Below are 24,032 nucleotides of genomic sequence, written 5' to 3'. Positions count from 1 at the left end.
TGGTGAGATGTGCCAGCGATAACCTGTTGTCATTCCAGGAAGTAATCAGTTCCTGGGAGATACAACAGTTCTTCAATCATTCTTCATGTGACATAATAAATAAATGGGGAGAGATTGCGTGAAAGGTAAAATTTTCTTGTTATTTCTTAAATGTGTGGCTGTGTCTGGTGTATATAATTTAGTACTTTTGATAACTTACCAAAATGAAACAGAAGATTGTAAATATCTAAGTCTCCTTCTTTTAAATATTAATTAGAGCAATAATATAAGAAATCAGAAACACGAATAAAGGTATTTAGATGCCCCTATAAGAATGGAAAATAAAAAGAAAATGAAAGAGGATAGCTTTCGTTTGGTATGTTACGTGTAAATTCTTGTTCTCCACTGAGGAACTTCTACCTCAACATGAAAAGCTGGTGAGACACATGCAGGTTGACCTCTGTTACTCAGGCAGCACCCGCTCACCCTGTGCAGTCTCCCTGTGTCACATGTATTACGTTAGATCCATATGGACTCATGAATTTTTGGATACTAAATCTCTTACCCTTGCCTAACTCTTGCAATGTTGTTGCAGAGCTGATATGAAGGCCCTAGCATGTCTTTTTGATCTCCAGAAATTATTTACCACACCCTGTTTCTGCTAGCATTTACTAACACTACCCCTGAGGTTGCTGTCAGAGCCTAACATGTGCCAGGGTCTCCTGGACTATTTTTTGGGGCTGCCTTTACAACACTTTGTGTATTCTGTGGCTCTTGAGGTCATTTACTCTTGCAAAAAGTGGGAAAAGTGGGAGGTTCAAGCGAATCAGAAGGGTGTGATCTTACATACCTTGCATTTGTATGAAGTATGAGCTTCTTATTATATTGTACTGATCTAATTAGGATTAGAGTTCCTTTGTATCTCCCTCTTCCTCATTTTTCTGGGTTGCCCTGAAATAAAGGATGGTTTCTTTTCTGCATTGCTTCTCATGCCCGCTGTAAGCTATGACATGAACAGTAGGTCTACAATATTGAATGCAGCACCGTGCAGTGATACCTCCACTAGCTGCAAAAACTAACCTGTGAGCAGTATTGCTAACTAGTCCTGCTGGTGGCTGTGGCTAATTAACCCTGGTACACTGCTATGGTCGTATTGCTTCTGGGACCTGAACCTGTACGTCTGCATGGTGCTGTAGATATAGCTGTGGAGCACTGGGAAGCAAGAGACAGCAATCCAGAGATTCATCTGTGTGTTAGCTTCCATTCTCAAGGGTGGGTAGATACTTCTATACAGCCAGATAAGCTGCTTGTTGAGAAAATAATGTATCTTACAAGATGACTAACAACAAGCTTTAAAAATGAAGTTTACAAATGAATCATTAATACAATCTTATCCCAGAGAGCTCTGAGAAGCTGAGATGAACATAAATGGAAAACTCAGTTGCCATTACCATTCTTACACACAATATTTTATCTGGTTTGCTTTGGAAACACTTTCTTAGATAATAGCTCCTAGGAGGAAAAGCCTTCATACCATAGCCACTTTGGGACAGCAGAAATGCTATCTATTTGTACTGCTTGTTTCTTTCAGTTGTTTAGTCTTAACACAGAGCTGTAGGACTGGCTCCCACCAGAGTAAGGATTTCAGCTGAATGATTATGCCACACACTGTGGAACGGAGACAGTTGGTTTCTAAATGGAAAACAGATTCTTATCCTAGTGTCTATCTTGGCAATATTTCTCTCCACTTATACAGATCTGAAGCATGTTACATTCTCTGATGCCCTTCAACTGGTGGGTGGTCCTAGCGGGTCCATTAGTGTCTGCCCAAAAGCTTTCTTGGTTTTGCAGGTCTAAGCAGAATAATTTTTTACTTATTATGGTGAATATGGACAATGGAAATGTGTGATTGTGTGTAAAGGTGTCTATGCAAATCCTTCAGTCATCCATAAAGATCATCTCCTTTATACTTCAAATAAGGGTATGTCTGCATTGCAGCCATGAGTGAGCTTTGATCTAGTCCACTCACCCAGCCGTAACAAGCTAGGTGCAGTTCAGTGCAACGTCACTGGTTTCAGCTGTACGGGTAGGGTTGTATAGTCTTTGCTGGAACCAGTTTACCCCCTATTCTGAGCAGACACACTTCTCAATTCCTCAAGACCTCTGCCTCACTTTTGGGTGCCTCTGCTATTCTCACGGTCAGAGCCCCTCTTGAAAATGAGATGCAGGGTCCTAAGTCACTCGGGTATTTTTTGGTAGCATCTTTCCCCCACATTATTCAGTTCATCACAAAAACTTGGAAGGTGTTGATGTTCATTATTTTAATACAGTATTTTAAACTATGGGTTGCATCAATTTAAACCAGAAATGAGATATTGACAATCAATGCTATGAGGGAAGTGGGAATGAGGTGAAAACGGGATCCACATTGTTTCCTTTGGGTTCAGAAGTTTTCTCAGGCATTCTCAATTATTCGGATATATTTTTGTTGCTCCTTGCCCTACTAGTGATAATGGAGTGATTGTTTAGTTGTTCCAGGGCATGAGCCGACGTTATATTTATAAAAAGAAGTGTCAGAGTGTTGAGATAATTGAGGGATTCAAATGGCTGAATGTCCTGGGAGCACAAAATAATTGCACTCAAAGCACAAATAGGTCTGGAACAAAATGGAAATACCCTCCCTGAAAAATTGTTGTGTAGACAATTGAGAGAGGAACATTTCTGTCCACTGTCTGTTTCTGAATGGTGAAGACAATTAGTAGGCCAAAATGCTACGTCTGCATTAGCAATTATGTCTTCACAATTATTAGATTTTTTTTTTGCCCGAGGGACAATGTTTGTTCCAGTTCAAGCTGAAAAGTCCAGTCTAATGTGGATCTTGCTGAGCTCTTCAAAATCTTTTGCACCCATGGTGCATTTGCTTTTTTCCCCCCTTGCATCTGGATTTCATTATTACATTTCTTAAAAACAAGAACCAGCTGCAGTGCTGAAAGCGCTGTGGAGCCTGTAGTCATATTCTGTTTCTTCAGACCCTTCTGCTGGTGTGGGTGCAAGATGGGACTGAAGATGGAAGAAAATCCACATACACAGGGTATGAATTTACTGCCATATCTTATTCAAGCAGTTCCACTGATTTCATTTCAGCTGCTCCTGATCTGCAGCTGCAAAACTGAGGGCAGAAACAGGTCCCCGTTCCTACCCTGCTGCCAGCAAGCAGTAGTGGTGCAGCCGTGCCAGGGCGGGTATGTTTGCTGCGACCCTGCCTCTTCTGGCTTACTTGTCCCAAAAGAAGAATGTTGTGCTGGTAACATGCACAGAGTGTTCTCTGTGGTTACATCTGCATCAGCTAACTGAGGAAGGGCAAGGCATGGTTTGAGGCAGTGGCTTATGATCACCCATACTGACTGGTGGTTCATTTTCTGCCTTGATTTTGCTCTTTGACAGATTGTGATTTTCCCAGCAATCTCCAGGCACAGCTCAGAGCATGGCATCTGTTAGGACATGTTCCCACAAGGCAGTCTGTATGGGACTGCTCTTTTCTGGGCAAACACACAGAGAGCTTCAGCACGTGGACATGGACTGTGTTGTGCTACCTGACTAGTAGGTCCTTACACTGCTTTATTAAGTAATTCAGATGTAGCCATTGACTCTCACATCTAATGGTAAGAAAACATGGCATGTTTCTTTAGTTAGTACTGGAATTGTGGCTTTCCAGTGAATATATAAAAGCACAGAGAGTCTCTTTCTTCCACAATAAAAGCCTCCCTTGGATCCACAGCAGAGTTTGTTATTTTCAGAGTTTTCTCTTGAGTGCTGGGGTACATGAAAGGATATGGATTCAGAGTTAAATGGTCTACATTAAGAGATTTCAGCCTTTAGTGTATTCATTATACTCATGCCTACCAGTCTTGGGCCAGAAATCTCATTACATTTGACCCGAAACAAACCCAGAAGAAAAAGGTGGTGCTCGCCTCCAGGACCATTGTAAAAGAGGAGACATCTGGTGCACTTGGGGAACTGAAGCTGAAGAACAGCACTCCAAGTAGCAGTCATGGCACATCAGCTGCCAAGTCATTGCTAAGTTTAGTGTCAGATGGGACTTGGTTGTAGCTGGCCAGCACTGTTATGCTCTTTGCTGCTAGAGTCAAAAGTTAAAAGAGAGACCAGTGTGCTGGAAGTGCATGGCATTGCCATAGAAACAACAGCCCTAGGGGACATTTCCAAACCCAACCCAAACATGCTTGCTTTTGTTTATTTTTTTTAATGAGCAGTATTTGGAATTGGCAAGCATAGTTCTGAGGCCTTTTTGAAGATTGTTTGCTTAGGCCATGTTGAGATAAATAGCCTACTGCCCTTCCTAAAAATAAAGATGTTTTCCTGCTTGAATATCTCCCAGTACTTTCATTTATGTAATTATTTATTAGAAATAAGAACATTAGAGAGACAAGTATGAGAAAGCAGTTCTCTGCTGTACATTTGATGCTATTCCAATTTCTCTGGTCTCCTCAGGATAGGACTCTTTTCCAAAGAGATTCCTGGTCTTTTTTACCTACCATAGGGTCTTCACTTTCAGTAATACTCAATCCCCAGGCAAGTGCTCACAGAAAGCATGACAGATTCTCAGCATTCAGCAAGCCCCACCTGACATGTCTATGTCAGCCATGAAGACAGTCTCAGGCTGAACCCCAGAGGACCTCCTTGCCCCAGGTGTAGTACTGTGATGACACAGCTGTGGCTGTGCTAGTGCGGGGGCATCCTGGCCAGCAGCCTCCACAGCTGGGCGGCGGGACTGCATGTGTAGGAAACCCAAACCACAGCAGGCTGGGAGTCATCAGCATGCAGACATCCACATGGGAAGAGGCAGCTAGACACTCTTTGTATGGTTTAATTTCTTCTATACTAAAATGCGCCTAAAGTAGGTCAGCTGTGCCTGTTGCTCTCTACTGACTGCGAAGGGGGGCTTGGAGGGCTAACTCGTGTGTAGGCCCCTGTACTGCATACAAAGTCTGGGAACATGAAACCTATTGTATATGTCAGGTGTGCTGTGCTGTGTAGAAGTGTCCAGGTTACGGCTGCTATGCCACAGATCTGGCCAAACTGCTGGACACCCTGTACCTTTGGAGAAGCGCAAAGACTCCTGACAGTCTATTGCACAAGTCAGTATCTTCAGGTAGAGAAAGTGGATGCATCTAAAGGAAGCCTTGGTGTCTGACAGGCCCAAGTGATTCTGTTTCTACATTTGAGTTTAGGCTGATTCTGGCCAGTTCCGAGTGTGATCATGGATGTTTCCCTTTGTCCTGATAGTGCCTCCTCTGGTATTTACAGCTAGCTCTCCAAAGGAGCTGTATTAAATTACCCTGCACTGGTGCCACCTTCCTCGCTGAATACTTGTGCATTCAAAAATCTGCACACAAAATCTTTTCGGCCCATCCCTGAGATGTGTTTTTCTTCTTTGAGGGGCACAAAGCATACATATATGCTGCACCTTTGGTAAAGCTATAATTCTTAGGAAGAGTTTTACAACGCCACTGGACATTTGCTATCTGGAAATAAATTTTATTGCTGCTAGTAGCTCAGTCCCACTTCAGCTTGATGGCTTTGGACAGCACAGAACATACTTAGGAAAGAAATCTGTAAGAAATTATTATAAAGACTTTGTATCATCATCTGAAATACTTCGTGCTCACTGCGAACAGTGACTTTAGTTTTAATACATGCCTGTGAGATACAAGATTATCCCATTTTACAACACTGGACAAAACTGAGAAAAACTGATCCTTGCCATCATGTTAGTGCTGTCATATTCATTCCTGGCTCAAGTTGCAATTAAGCACTGTAGATACAGCTGGGAAGAAGAGCTCTGATGCTATGAGTGACTTTGACAATCTCCAGAGCTAGTGACTTGAGTAAAACTCCCTGAATAGCTACGCAGCTAAGCTCTAGCACAGAAAGGAGCATGACCCCATTCTAAGGACACCTTCTCATTGCCTCCAAAATGCACGCTTTTTGCTGCACTGAAAGTACTGCTTTGCCAAACTGGAATGTAGATAAACAAAGTGTTTGACCCCATGGACATCCTAGCTTAAAACCACTCTGGGTAGGCACAAATTGTATGGCTTATCATGCCTGGAAAGCATTAACTACAAAGCAATCTTCTTTACCTCAAATAGGTATATGATTCTACTTCTGGTGTTTCATTCAGCAAGAAAGTACTGAGGGCACCAACATTTAAACACTTCTATTTTTGTTACTTTTCCAACCTGCCAAAAGTATCCACCTCTACAACTGCATTTGATCTAACTACGGTAAGCCATGTGGACAAAGGATCTGATAATCTGATGGATCCTATGTGAAGTGTATGACTTGGGGTAAAATTTCTCTAATTAAATTCTCTCTTCTTTGTTTTGTTCTGATTTTTTTGAGGCAGGAGGGATAAAAATATTTCTAGAAGGTGTCCTTGGACTCTTTATAAACAAGTATTTGATGACAGCTCTGGTATTGTCCTAACAGTCATTCATATCCCTGCCACTTTTTTACAATCATAACTGTATAACTGTAAATAATTTGTTTATCAGTTTCTTCTAGCTCTTGTATGCCCAAAATTTGGATGGATTTGAATTTGCCAAAGGAGAAAGAATAATCATATGGATAAAGATTTGTGTAGTTACAATTTCCTCAAAAGCGTAGTGAGCACTTGTAGCAATGAGGGGTTTGCTGCAGACAGCATGTTCCAATAGGTCAGTTTATACATAGTGAGGCATTGATTATAAACTGAGGAGCCATGGATTTATTTATAGCACACATTCACTCTAGTTTTTATTTATAGGTTACCTTTTAGTCTTGTCTATATTATATGTCTCTCTTGTTGGCAACGAGGCTTGAATGCCATTTAAACAGTCTTACAGTAAATGCCAACCAGATGAGATGGTCGTTCATTGGCCCTTCTTGTGGGAGGCCTCTGTACTTCTCTTGGGCTGTTTCTATTAATGGAGCATCGGAACATTATGCATATGGGCTGTAGATCTCCACCTGTCCCCCATTGGTTCCCGCAGCCCTTCTGCTGCTGCCTTGTTCTCTACTCGTGCTTGTGTCCTCCCTGTCCTGTTTTCCATTTGTCCTCCTACTTCTCTTCTCCACTTTGCCTTTCCCTGCACCTGGTTCTAGTCACTCACTCACTTCATGACACACCCTTCACCTCTAGTCTGCCAACATCTTCACAGCAATAGTTTCACTGTGTTGTTTGAAATTAACATAAGGAAAAACATTCCTTCTCCCTGAACAGATGAGAAACTCATCACCTTGTTTCTGTGCATGAGCTCCTCTGTCCCTAACTATGTTCAGAATGATATTGGGACTCAGAGAAAACACATTCTTCTGCTCATCTCTTGTGTGACCATGAACATTACTTTTTCACTCAGTTTCTCCATTTGTAAAACGGAATAATGACCATAGTCACACAGAATCACAGAATGGTTGAGGTTGGCAGGGACCTCTGGAGACCACCTGGTCCAACCATCCTGCTCAAGCAGGGCCACCTAGAGCTGGTTGCCTGGAACCATGTCCAGATGTACCCAATGACATCCCAGATTACAGTGTCCCAGATATACCCAATGTAATCCACAGCAGTGACACAAGTCAACAGCTTCATGTCTTTTAAGAGAACTAGTCAGAACCACTAGGAATAATGAATATCCCCACATGGGCAGACATTTCTGGCAGTCGTGATTTGCTTGTTTCATATGCGAGCAGTGAATATAAAGCTGTTGCTGGACCCAAGATTTCCAGTCTTTTTAATCCAGTGATGAAAGAACTTTTTTGGCTTCCAGCTAAACAGCCATACTTTAAAGCCATTTGCATATTTACACAGCACTGCTTGGCATTGTGCCATCTTTCCCATTTTTTTTTCTTCATCCTTTCTAAGAGATAGATCACACTCTGGTATTTGAGGGCAACTTTTATGAGTGACCTGCAAGGCTTTACTGCCAAGTAATACCAAATATATGAAAAGGACTAGTCAAAAAGGGTAGGGAGAAAAAGAAAGAATTACATTTCGGTGTTAAAATTTCATATGGAACGGTTGAAACTAACTTTGTAGGAGAGCTTTTAAGATATTTAAGGAAAACCTGTTTTCTTCAATTCATAAGAAGAATGAAATATGAATATGGAAAAATCTATTTGATATAGAAACTGTTTTTGTTAAAATATCTTTCAGGGAATTTGTTTTTCTTAGATACAATGGTTAAAACATTTTCCTTTTCTTGAAAAAACAAATGAGGAGCTGGAGCTCTTACTGAAGGTACAAATAACATTAGTTCTGCTGATAACTTCCCCTTTTAACCTGCCTTGTTCATTTCTCTTCATTTGCTACGTGCATCTTCCTAGACCAGGTCTTGACTATGAAGGAGGCTGCTGTGAGTTCTTCCAACCACTGAGTTAAACTATAACTAATTTTAAAAATAAAATGCTCTAGTGATGCCCTTTCTAAGAGCTGTCATACTTCACTCTAGCATAAGTTATCATTAGAAGAAATAAATGGATTTCAAATTCCCAGACTTTGAGTAACAGCAAATTCAAGACTGTCTTTGTACTTGAACCTATAAATCCCTATGAAGTGACATTTCAGAGGGATCTTTGTCTTTCTCTGCAGAATGAGGCTCTCAGAAGTTAGTAACTAACCTGTTGGCCAGACATGCTCTACCATCAAATTAGATAAAGGGAGATGGACAAAAGTGCTGCTCTACACTGTGAGGTACTCCACAACATGTAGACAAAAGCAGGCATCTGTTCTGCAATTCTATTTCCTCTCCATTGATTCTTGCTAAATTTTTCTGAAGCCTCACAAACCTAGAGAATTAAAAACAAACAAGCTTGCTTACCAGCTTCCCCTTAGGCCTCCAAGCTATATTTATAATTTCTATAAGCCTTCATTACTTCTTGTCTACAGTATCAAATTCTTCTGAACTAGAAAGGTCACATTCTAACTATTATTACTAGAGAAATTAATACAGTGTGTGACATCATAGCTAGACAGTTAGTTACCCCATTTCACAGGACACTACAGCTATTGGAGAATTACCTGCATGCAAAAAGCCACTCTACAGTATTTACCATTTCAAAGGCAGAAACTTCATGCAAATTAGTAATTTGCAATTTCAAATTTATTTTTAAAATTGTAAACATTTCTGAGAGGAACACATTTTTTAGCTTAGTGTCCAAATTAATATTCATGATAGTTTTATAATAAGACCCTGGTGTATTACCTTAAATTCCCGTATTGTTCTCTTAAATTTCTGACATGGCGAAGTGTGAAATATTTATTACTTCCAGTGCTCCACTGATGTTGTAAATTAGGAATTAACTAGAAGCTGGTGAAGAGTTTTGGGCACAATGCTGGTAATCTTTTTTTTATCTACTTATCTTGACAGATATCTCAGTTCTAATTGCACTTAATGAGATCACAAACTAAGGCAATTATGTGAATTACACAATAACAAGCTTTTTGTTTTGTTATTTAGCTGCAAATGCAAAAGCAAATTCTTTCTTGCTGAAATAGTCATTCAGTGAAAACCCCCAATATTGTTGTGTATTCTTATTTTTTGAATTAAATTCTAAGATGAGATAGGTTCAATGAAAATTAAAGCCTTACTGGGTGCATTTGCCATAGATCTGAGCAAATTAATATAATAATGGGGTTTTCTAAGTAAGTGATATGAAATGCTCATTAAAGCTGCAGTGGTGTGTTTTTGTGAAGCTCAGTAATTTGAATCTTCAAACATTAAAAAAAAGAGAATAAAGCAGTGATGCTGTACTCTTTTTCAGTAAATGAACTGTTCAATGAGTGGTGAAACAAGTGAAGCCTTATTTTCTATTACTAGTGTCCTTTCTGTCATCCCTGTGGTGGATCTCAATATTGTCCCTTTTTGTCTGCATTCCCAGTGATGCCCTCACTTGAGAGCACAGGGCTATGGCTGGTCTGGAGTCATGCTCGCAGTGTCTGGCCAGTCTGCAGCTGCTAAAGAATATATCTATCTGATGACTGAATTTAGTTCGGTTTTCCAAATGCTGCTGTGTTAAGCAACAATTTAACACTATAAGATCTCCATCATTTATATATACAGAGAGGCTGAGTTCTCCTCAGAATTTACTGAAAAAATTGTGATTGCCTTAAGGGAAACAGGACAAGGCCCTAACTTAATAACAGCCTGATTTGAAAACTTCACTTGCTGACTTGTCCCTGATGATTGGGAACATTTATGTATCACCTGAGGAGTTACCAACTCATCAGCTTCCAAAACAGAAGTTTATTTTTGATGATAATTAATAAAGGACAGATTATGATGCTGATGGAAACCCCCTTCCCAAAGTTTTAGACAAAGAGCTCAGAGGTTGCTAAAACTAAAACTAGCAAGACTGAAACTACTTGCTCCAGTTCTAGGTAAAATCCTGCTGGTGGGGGAGATACAGAACAAAAGTTACCTCTATTTCTCCCTGTCGCATAGTAGAGCTAGGATTTGGGGAGAGAGCGAATATGGCTAATTGCACATGGGTAATCCCCAAGGCAATAAGCAAAACAGAGCATGGGCAACAGGGAAAAATGACAAGGAACACCTTCCCCAGCCCACTGTCACTCTATATTCTTGTTCCTTGGGTGGGCTTGTGCATGCCTCCCTTGTAATAGTGACAGAGTAACGGTGACTCCCTCAAAAACAAGCAATAGCTGAAACCAGATGGCTTTATGCAGAGCAACATTATCTATTACCTTGACTAAGTAATTGTATTTAATTTTTTAAAAATTTCCTGAGTTGAAAATGTTTCCAGACTGTTACCCCTTCCCCAGTCCAAGTGGAAAACAAAATGCCATTCAGTAACAGAGATGGGGTTGGATCCAACATAAACATTTCTCAGCTAGGCATTCTCCATAGAAGTGCATAGCCATTTTTTCCATATACAGTGGGAAAGACAAAGCCTCTGCTTAAAAGGCATTCTTCTCCATAAAGGGGGAGGGCTAAAATGTTTTAGCTGTCTGCAAGCTGGCTAAGGATTAGAGATTAATACCAGCCTCTGTTCTAATGTACTCATTACTACAGCCACTAAGTAAAAAACTTGCTCTTACAGATGCTCGCTGTTGGAAATAGAAAATCTGCAGTTGGAAAGGTAGCTAGTTGATTTTCCTCTTTCAAACAAAATGCCAAGTTTATTCAAGGAGAACAATTTACAGGAAAAGGGATAAATAATTCTGCGTTGTTTCCTCATTAATCACCCTCCACCCAGTCCCCACAAAACACTCACATGAAATGTGTGTTCTGAGTCATACTTTCTCCTCTTGAGTCCCAGATAAGAGAGATGTAATCAGTTAACAAACTACAGCACTCCCTGAGATATTTACAGATAGAGACAAAAATTTTCAAGGGATAAAAAAAAGAAAATTGGCCTTTAAAGAAGGTGTGACTGTGCTCGTGGAACACTTAAAACAGAGAGGGTAAATCTGAATCTTCCTTTGATTTCTTTTTTTGCAGCAATTTCCCCCACTCCAGATTTCTAGTATTTGCTGGTTTGATTTTGCAGCTCTTTGAAATGTTGGAATTGCAGTAGACACATGCAGTGATCTGCTTGACCAGTAGCCACGGCACAAATTTAAAAGCCTGTTAGCATGAAACATAAGCCACAGTGTGAAAAAATGAAAGATCAAGAGAAAGAGCTTTCATCCATCTCTCCCTCCCAAGGGTGGCCCAACTGCGGGCAAAACAGGCAACTGCTTGGGATGGCTGATGGGAAGGTGCCATATTTTTGGGCTCTTCTCAGAAATAGGGTTTCCCCCCTGATGGTGCCAATGCTCACAACTGTGAGGGAAGGAAGTGAGACAGCTCAGCATAGTTGAATTTGTACTACAAGCCTTACATCCAACATGGAAGTGGGCAGAGGCTGTGCTCTGAAAGGAGAGAGGAAAAGACAGGGCTAGGGAGAAGGGGTAACCTACCCTGGTCTCTCACCACCTCTTGGCCCATGGCTTGTTTCATCACAGGCATGACATTGAAGAAATTAGTTTCTTGTTGGCTCAAAGTAGGGGAAGAATAGATGTATCAAGAGAAAAAAAAACACAGTCTCTGTCCTCATCACTCACAAAAATCTCTTGCTCAAACCCCTGTTTCCAACTGACTTAAAAGTAATTAGCTGGTGCCTTGGAGACTCTATTGAGCCTCTGCAGACAATCCTCACCATTGATGTGAAGTAGGAAGCCATAGAAAACCACAAACCTGCAAAAAGCTGAGTACAGGACACAAATTCCCTCTGACCTTACACCATGTCTAGACTTTCAACACCTGCCCACCTCCTCCTGAATGGATCCATGCCAGGTACTGGTGCTCTGGAGACCTTGCCAACCCTCAATGGGCCAGGCTGTGTTAGCTTTTCTGGGGCACCTTGGTATGTAGAATTTTAATAGCTGGGGTAGAGAGGGTTGTACCGTGTTTTGCCCTGCCAGATCTTCTTTTTTTTTTTTTTTTTTTTTGACGCTGGAGCAGATTTTCTCTGGACAAATGCTTTCTTCCATGGAGTGATTTTGAGAAAGGGTCCCTGGAGCCAGGAGTGGGGAGCACGACATAAGGGAGCCATGAATGGCAGGCTCTCTGTGTCTCTCCATGGACTATCATCCAGGCTCAGAGGTGGAAAACCACAGTGGGAAACTCTAGGACATATTGGCCTTGCATTGGCCTTGATGGAAAAGAAGACTGCTCATCTCTTGCAGCTCAGAGTACATACAACAGTAACAGGGTGCACCATAGGGTGATAACAGGTACAACACAGCCCAGAAATGATCCAGTTTAGATGCTGATTCCGTGTGCTTTTTCTTCCACCTGACGCCAATAGTGAAAGGCTGAATGAGTTCATTTTTATTCATTTTTGTTGGGAAGATGGAATCAAAAAATGATTCGGAGCCATACAGTTTCAGCTAAAATGACTATTTTTGCAGATCATATTGCAAGTTGTTCATGCAGGTAGATCCTTTTTATTCACTAATTATTAAATTGTGTTTCAAATTAACATTCAAGTGTGCCAGCTCTTCCCATGCTCCCTGGCTTCCATATGCCAGGCCTTAAAAAATTTTAGTATTCTTACAGTCTTGTAAACTTGGAATAGTAATTTCTAAAATGTTTTTCACAACCCTCTATTATTCTTTAGCTCATATTAAGTATCTTAGTAACTCCTGAATGTTGGGGTTTTATCACTGTTTCTTGCTGCTTTGCCTTAAAAGAAAAAAGGAGTATTTCTGAAGTATTAATGAAAATAAACACCTAAAGAATTGCACAATACAGCTAAACAGGAACAACAAAGCCAGATCATATTTACTGCATTTTAGTCAATCTCTGTTTGCATTGACAAATATACACTGTATGTGTCCTGACTGGTAGTTAGGAAAATCTCTTTGAAATCATTTACTGACAAAGAATTAGATTTCAAAACTGTGGAGCTCTAACAGCTTTGTATACAGCACTATTCAGGAATTATTGAATCTTGCATTAGGACGCATAACCCAAACATCCCCAGCTCATGGTGTTGTCTGAAAATGAACTGGGATATGATCCAAATGTTCAAGAGGACCAATTAAAATGTACCAATCAAGTATGTCTATATTTTGGTGTTTGAAATCTAAGTCCAGAAGCAAATTGTAAATTATCAGTGGCTGGTTATATATTACTCAGAAACTAGACATATTTTCCACAGCTCTTGAACACTAGAAGCTATAATTGTTATCAGTTTAAATCAGGACAAGTTCTCCTTCAGAATCCAATTCTTTTATTGCTTCTCATGCCCCCCGGAAAAACTGGACTTTTAATTCCTTCCTTGCTTCCCATGTCATGAATAAGAGTGGGCATGAAATGCCTTTTATTGGTTTACACAGCCCTGAATAAGCTTTGGGGCACTTTGCTGGTACTTACTCAAAACTTTGTGGGAACTTGCTGCAGTGGAGTTTAAGTTGCATTGTTCCAGTGGGTGCTTTATGCACCTTCTTGAAATGGAGAACATTTCCCACTAGCCATCTGCTCTATCCTGTGCTTCCATTTACTTCAGCTTCCTACGATTTAAAAGGTTTGGGGTCTGGCGGCTCTACTCCAAGCAGCTGATTTTCATTAAAGTTTTGATGAGAAACTTAAGCTGGAATCACAAACATCTGCAGTAAAAGTTCCTCCCCACTAATAGATGTTTCTCAGATCATAACCTTGCTGTATCAGAAAAAAACCCAACAGCTAGAAATCCACATTACCCATTATGGGAGTTAACCTAACATAACCTCAAGGGTCTGAAATGAATTTTTTTAAAGATCTGCTTTTTTTAAAGGTAGATGCAGTTCCCATTAGCTTAAAAGAATATAAAAGTTTCTGTCAAGCTAAAACCCTTTTTGGCTCACACCTCAGGATTAGGTCTTCTGCTTCTTCTTTTAGTGCTAACTTGTTTTGAACAGATCAATGCCACAAGTAAGGATCAAATTGTGGTTTCTCTAAACAGTCTGAAAGACTTTCTGTTCCAGTCTTTATGGGGGAAGGGGTGAAGGCAATTTGGTGATAGTTTGAGTCTTGGTTAACAAATGGCTGGGACTTTAGTTTGCTCTTTTTTATATATTTAATGTGAACATTTTAGAGAGGTGAGTTTGTCACAGGTCCCGTGCTAATTATTGCTTATTGCTTTAGGAAACTAGAAAAAAAAAGCACCTCAAATACTGTTTCTTGCTTTTGAAAATTTAGATCAGCAGCTGCTGGTATAAGGGAAAAAATGATTGTCAGACATGTCATTTTTAACATGCAAGCTCCAACAGATAACTTCTGCCTCTTACTATCTCTTGTAGTAAACGGCTAATTTTGCCTTGACTATGATAACTGTTTCCTTTAAAGGACCTCTTTTGCCTCTCTGCCTTTCCTCTGAGCCAAAACCACTGATTCTGGAAACAGTTTTCCCCTTCGTCCAACAATATCTTGCTTTCCTTCACTCTGGGAATTGGCTTGCTGCCCTGTCCCAGCTACTTCATTTTTTTCTTTACCCTTAAGGCTCTTGATTATCTCATTCTTGCTCTAATTTTTTTCCTCTCATTTATCTTCTTCCCGCTTTAGCTTGCTTTCATTCCCACTATTTGCTTTACTTCTTCTTTCCATAGAGGACATTTGAAATCATCTTTTCTTGCTTGGCCAGTGTTGCCACAGAATGTCTGTCTACCCTTTCTTCCACTAATCCTTCCTACACTCATCTCCTATACTGGTCTCTCTTTCCGATTTCCTTGACCTCATGTTGTCATTTACATCAGAATGAAAGGAGTCTTCTAGATGTCACCTTACATTTGCTTTGCGTTAAAGTAAGTGACTGCACAACGTGAATCACAGGGAATCATTTGCCATACTCTCTAGTGTTTGAAGTCTTGTACCATTGTTTATTCTCACCTTAGACTCTGTACTCTTCCACTGTGTGCAAGGAATTTTCTTTCTACTGGGGAACAAAATCTACGTCTACATAATTAAAACCATCATGTCAGTGGAATTTACAAAGGCAAATGTTGACAGTGGCAGGCTTCAGACCCAAATGGTAATGTATGACCTGCCTCTTATTTTAAAGGCATGTGTTTGACAGTGGGATATAACTGTTCTCAGAAGTCACATTTGGGTTTCAGTTTTAACTCTGCCTCACCAAAACTGGAAGTGTCTCACCATCCCCTTTCCTTCTGCTGTGTCCAACCTAAGGCATGAAACCCCAAAGCAAAGATTTCTGACGTTTGCCACTTGCTTGTTTGCTTTCATTTGATATCTGGCTGTCGGTTTTAAGTCCTTTGCTTCCATCTTTGATGAATCTTCCTTGAAAAATATTTTAATCTACCCTTATTTGGAAAAATCAGTCTCTGACTTAATGCTGCCAACTGCAGCTGGGTTATACTGATGAGCTGGATCTAGAGCTTTGTGCTCACCTTCTTTCTGTTTCTCACTATGTGCCCATACACATCAGGATTCGGCACTGTAACATCTCTCCCAAGTCCCCTTATTGTGTTTGTGAGCCAAGGAACTTAAACATCTTAAATAGCACACAAGCAACTGAGTACTTGACAGAGTGCTTTTCATATTGATTTACCTCTTGACAGACAATCCAATGCAACCAGATAAATTCTCCAGTGCTTAATTACCTTTAAAATTAAAATTTGTAGCTAACTTGTAGTCTGAATTGGGTCACCCTCAGTTTCCATTTGTTGTATATGAAGAGACCTTCTTTTCTTAGACTAGTGAGCTATTATTAAAATTTTTCTTGTCTGTGTATGTACTTACACAGTAAGTTCAAAGTTTTTTCCTAACACTGTAATCCTTCTCATGATACTTTTTCTGAATTATTTTCATCAATTTATAAGCATTCTTCTTGAAACAGAGGCAGAGAACTAGATACCTTATTCCATGACGATTACTACCAGTGCTCATTATGCAGGTAACATGACATTTTATTGGGTGGAATCTAGTCCAGTTAATTTAAACATTTACTTTTTGTGCCTCAGCTTTTAGCTGAGTAATAAAGCTGTGCTGAAGTGGGTATCCAACATAGTCCTTACAGAGGAAGGGGCTCCTCTGATGGCCTCCAGGGAAGACAGTTAGGAACTAGAAGTTTAAAAAACCTGGTGCCTCTGTTACTATATGGGGAATTTGAGTTTATAATTGAAGACAGTGCCTGATTTGGATTGAAAAACTTTAGGCACAGTTTATGTGCCTAATTCAGGCATACTGGATCACATATTAACAACCAGGGCACCAAGCTACTAGATGTTGCTGAGATCCAACTTAAACCCACGGTCTGCTCTGTGAGTGCGTAGAGCATATTAGCACAGCACTGAAAATGTCAGTCGTCATCTCTCTGCCATCAAGAGGCTTTCATTCAAATTCAAGGCACAGAAAAGCTCCACATTAACGTTAATTTTGAATTTTTAAACCACTTCTCCCTGTTCCTCTAAGTTTTGGGTTGCCAAATATGGGAAAGAAGAGAAGTGGAAAACTGAGAAATATTCACAAATATGTATTTACATTAATTGGGTTCTCCTGTTCTTCTATTGGTTCATAATATCAAACTCATACCAAGATTTAGAGCACCCCACCAGTTATAGCTTGGAAACTCCCAGCAGCACTGTTTCAGACCTTGCAGATTTCTGAAGATGTTGTGGATACCAGGATCAGAAAAATGCTGTCCAGCACCTGCCCCACACGCTGAAGCACCATGATTTCTGTCTGCCCTGATCCGTGATCTGTCTTTACAGTGTCACGTTTCACATTGCGGTTGACTGGCACCACAGTCAACATTGAAGCCCCATCCACAGCTCTATGACTCTGCCTCACAAATCTGCCCCCTTTGTATAATTTGGCACTATTCAATGTGACTAACAACCTCTGTCTGCTCGGGAGAGCTGTAGGCCTGAGTCAATATTTAGACGAAGGAGCTGAATCAAACCGCGCTGTGTAAGGGAGTTTACTCTGTGGTTCACTGTGAGCTGCGGGTTAAGAACTCGGTCTTCGAAAGAGGCTAATTCAAACCTGCTGGGATAAACCCTGTTCCTGGGGCCGAGGGAGGGGAGGTGGGCTGTTGGAGGGGGAAGCTCTCTGAGGACCAAAGGAAGTGTTCCTTCCTTGGGTGAGAGGCTACCAGACCATCACTCTCTGGCTGCTACATCAATCTCTGGGCTTAGAGCTGATTCCCCAGCTCCCATTACCAACTACATACATGGATCAATGGGTAAGTGGGTTCTCACTGTTGTTGAGCCATCAACCCTATCCAAAAAGAGCATCCTACTGGGCCTTCTTGGAAATTGCCATGGAGGTGAGCCCTGAGATGCAATAGTAAGGAGAATCTGCAGCTAGCAAAGGGTCCTGAAATCCTGGCTCCTTCCTGATGAAAACATAACATCCTGCAGCCAAGGGCCTTGGCGTGATGATAGCAGGCAGCATCGTTCATTTGTAACATGAGATCCAGAATCTAAATGCTGCCAGTGCAGGGGCTGAAGTAAAACTGCCGGAGAAAGCACCAGGTAGTGAGTCTATTAGATCGGACTCTACAAATGAAACTTTAGGAAGGATTGAAAAGGGTGAAGGAGACTAATGTGTCATTCCTCTGCAATGTCCAATATTTATCACAGCACTTTCCCAAGGTAAAGTCTAATATATTAAAGTGAAGCAATATGCAGCATGTCTTTGGGAAAACCATACTACACGATCATACAGAGAAACGCTAATAATCACTTATGCCCATTATCCTGTGAAAACCAGCTGCAAAACCCATCTGGATCTTAAATCAGGCATTTCATTGAGGGACTTTCCTTGTTGTAAGCAACAGGCGGCAATGCAGCTTCCTGGGGCTGATCCCAGGCCAGGGGAGTAGAGTTGTACATCCCATATCATGGAGCCTGTCCAAGCCCAGGATGGCTCCCAAGAGCCCCTACGCTGAACAGAACAGGGTTTAGCCTCCAGTTTTCTCACACAGGTCTTGTTTCGCACCGAGCCCCCGGCAGGGTGGGCAGGCGTGTCCCGAGGCTGCCCAGCTGCTTGGAGCTGCTGCAGCATGGGGACAAGCTCTGCCCAGCCCCGTGGTAACCCCGGCTGTCTGAAGGGCTTGTGCACTTATTTCCATGGCTGTTAGTTCTGGCAATTGGAGCATAGGGAGAAAATTAGCCTTGTGATATCAGAGACTGCGATCTTGATATTGTCACAGTGACACGGCTGAGTTAAGCTCACCTCATTTTTTGGATGTTATGCTAGAAGGACTACTCTTTCCCTTCCCATGACCTTATGTAACTCAATTTGCCTCCTACTTTTCGTCTCCCACGCATGGGACATGACTGTTCCCCCCTCCCAGTGTATGGTGGAGTAATTTATTGTTTTCTTAAGCTGTATTTTTGAGTAGTCCATTCCTGATGCAGCCTTGCGAGAATGAGGAGTATCAATCAGTCCCAAAACACAAATTTTCCACTGTCAAATTGCTTCTCAGATCTCTCTAATTTCATTTGTCACTAATCCCAACCTCATACTTTTTGGAAGTCTTAAAACCTCTGCAGGTGTTTTCTCTGCAGGCAGTTTCCTACACGCATTTGATTTATTATCCCAGCTCTCATTGCGAAAAGGAACTTCAGATTATGGCATTCAGAGACAAAAACACAAACTTCTACAGTACAGTGTTTGCCACCAAAAGACAGACTCTTTCTGGAGGTTTAACTGAATTACAATTGCAGGAACTACAACAAAGCAAGCAGAAAAGTGTTGTGACAATTAACCCTTGTAAAATAGCTCTGTTTGGACAGGCCTGTTTAGTTATGTTGGCAGGAAAGTCAGAGACGTGCTAAGCCAGCCTCACTGCAAAGTACAGCAGCCAGCAGGCAGGGCAAGTGTACATTTTGAAGTCTGAAGTGTATCTCTCCAGTCCCGAAACGCAATGTCTCAGACCCCCCGCAAAAAATCCTCCGGTATCGCTTTAAGGATCAAATGATTAAGCTAACGTTAACCAGATGGGAGCTTCAGCACAGACAGATGAAAGCAGAAAAGCACAGACACCAGAGAGAGAAGGGAGTTACTGTACCTCAGCAAAAGGCACCCAAGTTCCAGTAGCTACTGCCTGCTGCTGCCCTCTGATAACAGTGGCTTCTTGCACGCTGACCGCTGAGCTACCTTCAATGTCAAACTGAAAAACGCCTCCCTCACTGGAGGCTGTGCTGGAAGAGAAGCATCTCAAAAAGAATAATATAAAAGAAACGAGGGGCCAGGCGGAGATCAAAGCCATTTCCTCCCCTTACATCCAGCAGTGGTCTTCTAGCGTCTCTGTAATTGTTTACCCTCTTCTGCAATCAGCCCCCCTTGGCTTAGTGGTGCCTCAGTTATTTTAACTTTCTTTCAGCGTTCAGTTTCCAGATGTGGCACATCAAGGCAGTCTAACCAGATCCTTATTTAAAAGGAAAAAAAAAGGCAAAAAAAAGAAAAAAGGAAAAGAAGGGAAGAAAAGCGCTTTTGCTGCCTCCCTCATTCACTCTCTGTGCCTGTGGCTCCTCTTTTTCCCCAGAGGCTCCAGCTCAATAACATACAGATGGGCAGTGCTTAAGCAGAGAGTGTCAAACAGAGATTGTATTCCAGGAAAGCACCACTGGCTCCCCAGCCACCTTATCTCCCCCTGTCACGATACAGACTGACGCTCTGCTCGGTGCTCTGGCTTCCTTCACATGTTCACATCGTTCCCTTTTTTACCTTTCTTGTTGAGACCCTCCCACTCAAACTTTGCCGTTCAGAAAGTGAGGTCACCCTTTTCTCCCCCCACGCCACCCCCCCCCACAACTCCATCTGACTGCTCCACATGAAGCATTGACTCTCATGGCTCTTTTTTTTTTAACATCTCCTGTTTATTCAGTGGAAGGCAGAAAGGTGCCAAATTTATTTTAAAAAATGTTAGACCAACCTTTTCTTTTGGCATGGGGGAGGGGAGGCTGTGGGTGGGAGGAGGCGGAGGAGGGAGGCAGCCTGGCTGTGCCATGGGCTAATAGGGCTAAGTGGTTTCTCTAACATGCTTCATTCAGAGCCTTTCCCTCAAGCCCACCTCTCAGCTTCTCATCGGCTCGTGAAAAAGAATATCGTTCACTGCGAGTTTGGAAAATGACTTCATTCCTCAGACTTATGAACTTTTATTTACAATGAGCATCTTGTATTCCTTTTTCAAGAGATGCTTTGTGAGGCCCTAGTAACAAGGCTTATAGTGTGTGTATGAAAGCGAGCTGAATATATTGCCCACAGCTGACTTAATTTTATGACTACAATCTCAAAAAGACAACGCAGGAACCCTTGCTAGGTTTTGGGACAAAGGGTATAATTATACTAATGTGCACCGTTCCAGCCAAGGAGCCAGCACCCTGTCCCTCAGCTGTCCTTTGTGCAGGGATTTGTAGCACCATCGGCCTGTCAGGCTTCATTCTTAATTCTTAACAGAAACTGGCTTATTGGGCTTCATTCTGGAAGCAGATTCCTTCTTTCTCCCTCCCTCTCCCCTTTCCTATCTAATTGAAGATATGATGAACCAAGGAAGCAGTCAATAGAGAATTAAGGGTAAAATAAAGTGCTTTGGCTGTCTGTTAACTTCTACACACCTGTAGGCACAGCTTTGGATCCATAAATGCTGTACAGATGTCATATAGGGACTATAAAGAATTCCACCACGTGTAGGCCACTCAAGCTTGTGGGACACAGTATTACACCGGCAGAGAAGAAAAAGCTGTGCAACCCAAGGCTGTGAGGTTCAGGACCAAGGTTTGTAGAAGGAAATAAAACATGGCAATGGTGGTTGAAGGTAATTCTGTCCTATGAGCAATGGAAACATCTTGCTGTATTGGACCTGATATGATGGCAAGAACAGGAAAATTAAATCTACTTATTTCTGGCAGTCAGCCTTCAACAAATTCAGACACTTGGGAGGGAAATTCTCTTGCCTAGTAGAAAAAGGAACTGAAGAAAGTAGGTGGTCTGTAAAGAAATGACATGAACCAGAAAGACAGGAAAGACAAGAAGATTTGACCAAACTGTGAGCTTTTTCCGAACCTGAAGCTGAAGAAAGAAACATGTAGGAAGTGAAAACTGAGACTACATCTGAGCACAGGAGAACATATCAAGACGAAAGCTGAAAGGTAAAGGCAGAAAATTAGATGTAATTTTAAAGACAGTAGGTGTGAGAGAAAGATTTGGGAGATCCTTGGTTCAATATCCATCAAAAAGAGAAAGTTATCAAAGGATAAATCTGAGAAGCAAAATTGTTTAAGGTGAAGGACTGTGTTAAATGGCTTCTTGAGGGTTTTCCTAGCACTGTGAGCTTTAGTTTTCTTAGGAAGTCATTAGCTGTTATGGTTTTGGCTCTGGAGAACAAGATTTCTAATTATAGTGGAACAAAAACAAGGTGTAGCTCTGTTTTTCTACAATTGATTGTGCCTTCTTTTTTTTTTTTTTTCTTCTTTTTTTTTTTTCTGGATTGCATTGCAACAATGAAGAAAAAAATTCCTTCCAGAACATTTTGGGATAATTTCAGTAAATAAAATTTTAGAATAGAAGGCTTTTCAAAGAGCTCCTTTAAAAAAGGTAATTTGCAAAGCATATAAGGTTTCTTTGTGTCTTTTCATCTGCCTAGTGACATGGTTTGGGTACAATTTAGGACTGGGAGTATGTCACAAGAAGCATCAGTATCTAAGAGGTATTGGAGACCGGTGGTATGTACTAGTCATTATGTTGAGTGATTCATAGTTTTATCAATTTCATTAATTCAAGGAATTAAAATGAATTGAATTATTAAACCTTGACGATTTAATTGATTTTTTAAAAAACTTTTTATTGCAGGGAAGGTGAAAAGAAGTTGAACAGTGTATTCATGCATACTTAATTTAGGTCAAGATCCTGCAATCATGTGTATAAGTCACATAATGGCTTTAAAGAGTTCAGGGCTTATATGTTTGCACAATTGGGCTTAACTAAGTAGTTGTATTGGGAACGAATGGCAGGGTTTGAGGGGCAGCAGCTGCAGGGTGCCCTGGGCCGGTCCAGCTGACTTATCAACGGACGGAAGCAACCCACAGTGCCACAAAACATGACTCCTCTGCTCAAACAGATGCTAAAAAGGGCAGTAGGTGTTGGGACAGGAGATAACGGAGGAGGAGATGTGATGGTGCACTGAGGACAAAAAAAAGGAAAGATATGAGAATACAGAAAGAGGATGCATGAAGAGAAAAGTGAAGAGATGCATTTGGAGAAATGAAATGGAGGAGATGTGGTAGGGGACATTGCTGGGGAGACAGCTGGAGATGCAGTCTTGGAAGGACACACTTGGTGCTTGATAGGGTGTCTACCTGAGAGTAACCCGCGCTGGGCACGGGCACCCCGAGGGAGTGCAGATTAAGAAGGGGCTAAGAGTAGGGATAAGGAAGATATTTCTTTGAGTGTTTATTTAACAGTTTACTTTCTTGCTTTTTTTTTTCAATACCTGAGTGAGAGACTAAACATTTCTGTTTATTTCCAATAAGTTAAATTATGTGAAATGCCCTGAGTCAAGACTGTTTTGCCTGAGACAGTAGTGAATATGGAAGTCTTGTGAATGAGGTGCTGAAAGAGATATATTCAACGAGAGCGACCGAGTTTCATGAGCCTTGCTCAGCGCAGCAAACTGACCATCTGCACCCTTGTGCGTTCCATTGAGGGACTTTCTTCTTCAAATACGTATCTGCTTTACCAGAGCAAGAAATACCATTAGAAATATCATTAAGGATGCTTAGGTTACAAATTCTTCAAGTAAAGCCTGATTTTTATTGCATGTGCGTAGCAGGTAACAAAATGAACCTTAGTGTTTGATGAAGACGTCCCACCTAATAGTTTATTAATAATGCAAAAACCCTGAGACACATTTACGGAAAGCAGAAAATACCATTCTTAAAATAGGCAAAAGTTACCGAGTGAAAACAACATTATTACCTATCACATCTCTTTATGTAAAATTGGAACAAAGATATTCATATCTCTATACAAGAGTTCACAATGCTAATTTACACCACTTTGGGAGAGGAAGGTAAGATTGTAATTATTCTCAAGATCAAAGTATTAAAAGGAGGAAGATGTCTGGTTAACATTTTTGGAAAATCAGATCCATTAAAAAAATCTCAGACTGGCCCAAGGCATTAAAATTCTGGAAAATCTCACACTATGATTCAATATAGGGAAGAAAATACACTGCTTCAAATGGCAGCCTTATTAAATAGTAAATAATATACTCTTATGAAATACAAGAAATCAAGAAAGACACATTTCGTCACAGCTCACAAGATCTAATCCTCTCCACGAATATGTATTAGTCCCATACCAGAAAAACGATAACCAAAATGTTTTGAGCAGAAAATATTACATATATATTAATTTCCATAAATATTACTATACTTTGCAGCAGTGGAATACCTTACTGAACAACAACTGCTTACAAAAGCTGTTTCCTGCATTTAATTTTAAAACTTTAAAAATACTATATTCCTTTTCAAAAACTGGGGATTT

General features: G+C 40.9%; 1 protein-coding gene across 2 annotated transcripts in view; it reads right to left on the bottom strand.

The window, feature by feature from the left end:
- The window catches only part of LAMA4 (laminin subunit alpha 4), a 101,976-nt gene extending 81,806 nt beyond the window's left edge, over window positions 1-20,170 (bottom strand). For both annotated transcript variants that reach the window (XM_068395300.1, XM_068395307.1), the window contains exon 1: window positions 19,555-20,170. In XM_068395300.1, coding sequence (XP_068251401.1) covers window positions 19,555-19,755 — 201 coding nt within the window. In that variant the 5' untranslated portion in view covers window positions 19,756-20,170. The remainder of the gene's footprint in view (window positions 1-19,554) is intronic.
- Window positions 20,171-24,032: the final 3,862 nt, after the last annotated feature.

This window comes from Nyctibius grandis, chromosome 1 (genome assembly GCF_013368605.1).
Source record: "Nyctibius grandis isolate bNycGra1 chromosome 1, bNycGra1.pri, whole genome shotgun sequence".
In the NCBI taxonomy this organism is placed as follows: domain Eukaryota; kingdom Metazoa; phylum Chordata; class Aves; order Nyctibiiformes; family Nyctibiidae; genus Nyctibius; species Nyctibius grandis.
The sequence above is the reverse complement of the archived record's forward strand: the minus strand, read 5'-3'. Positions and strand labels throughout refer to the sequence as shown.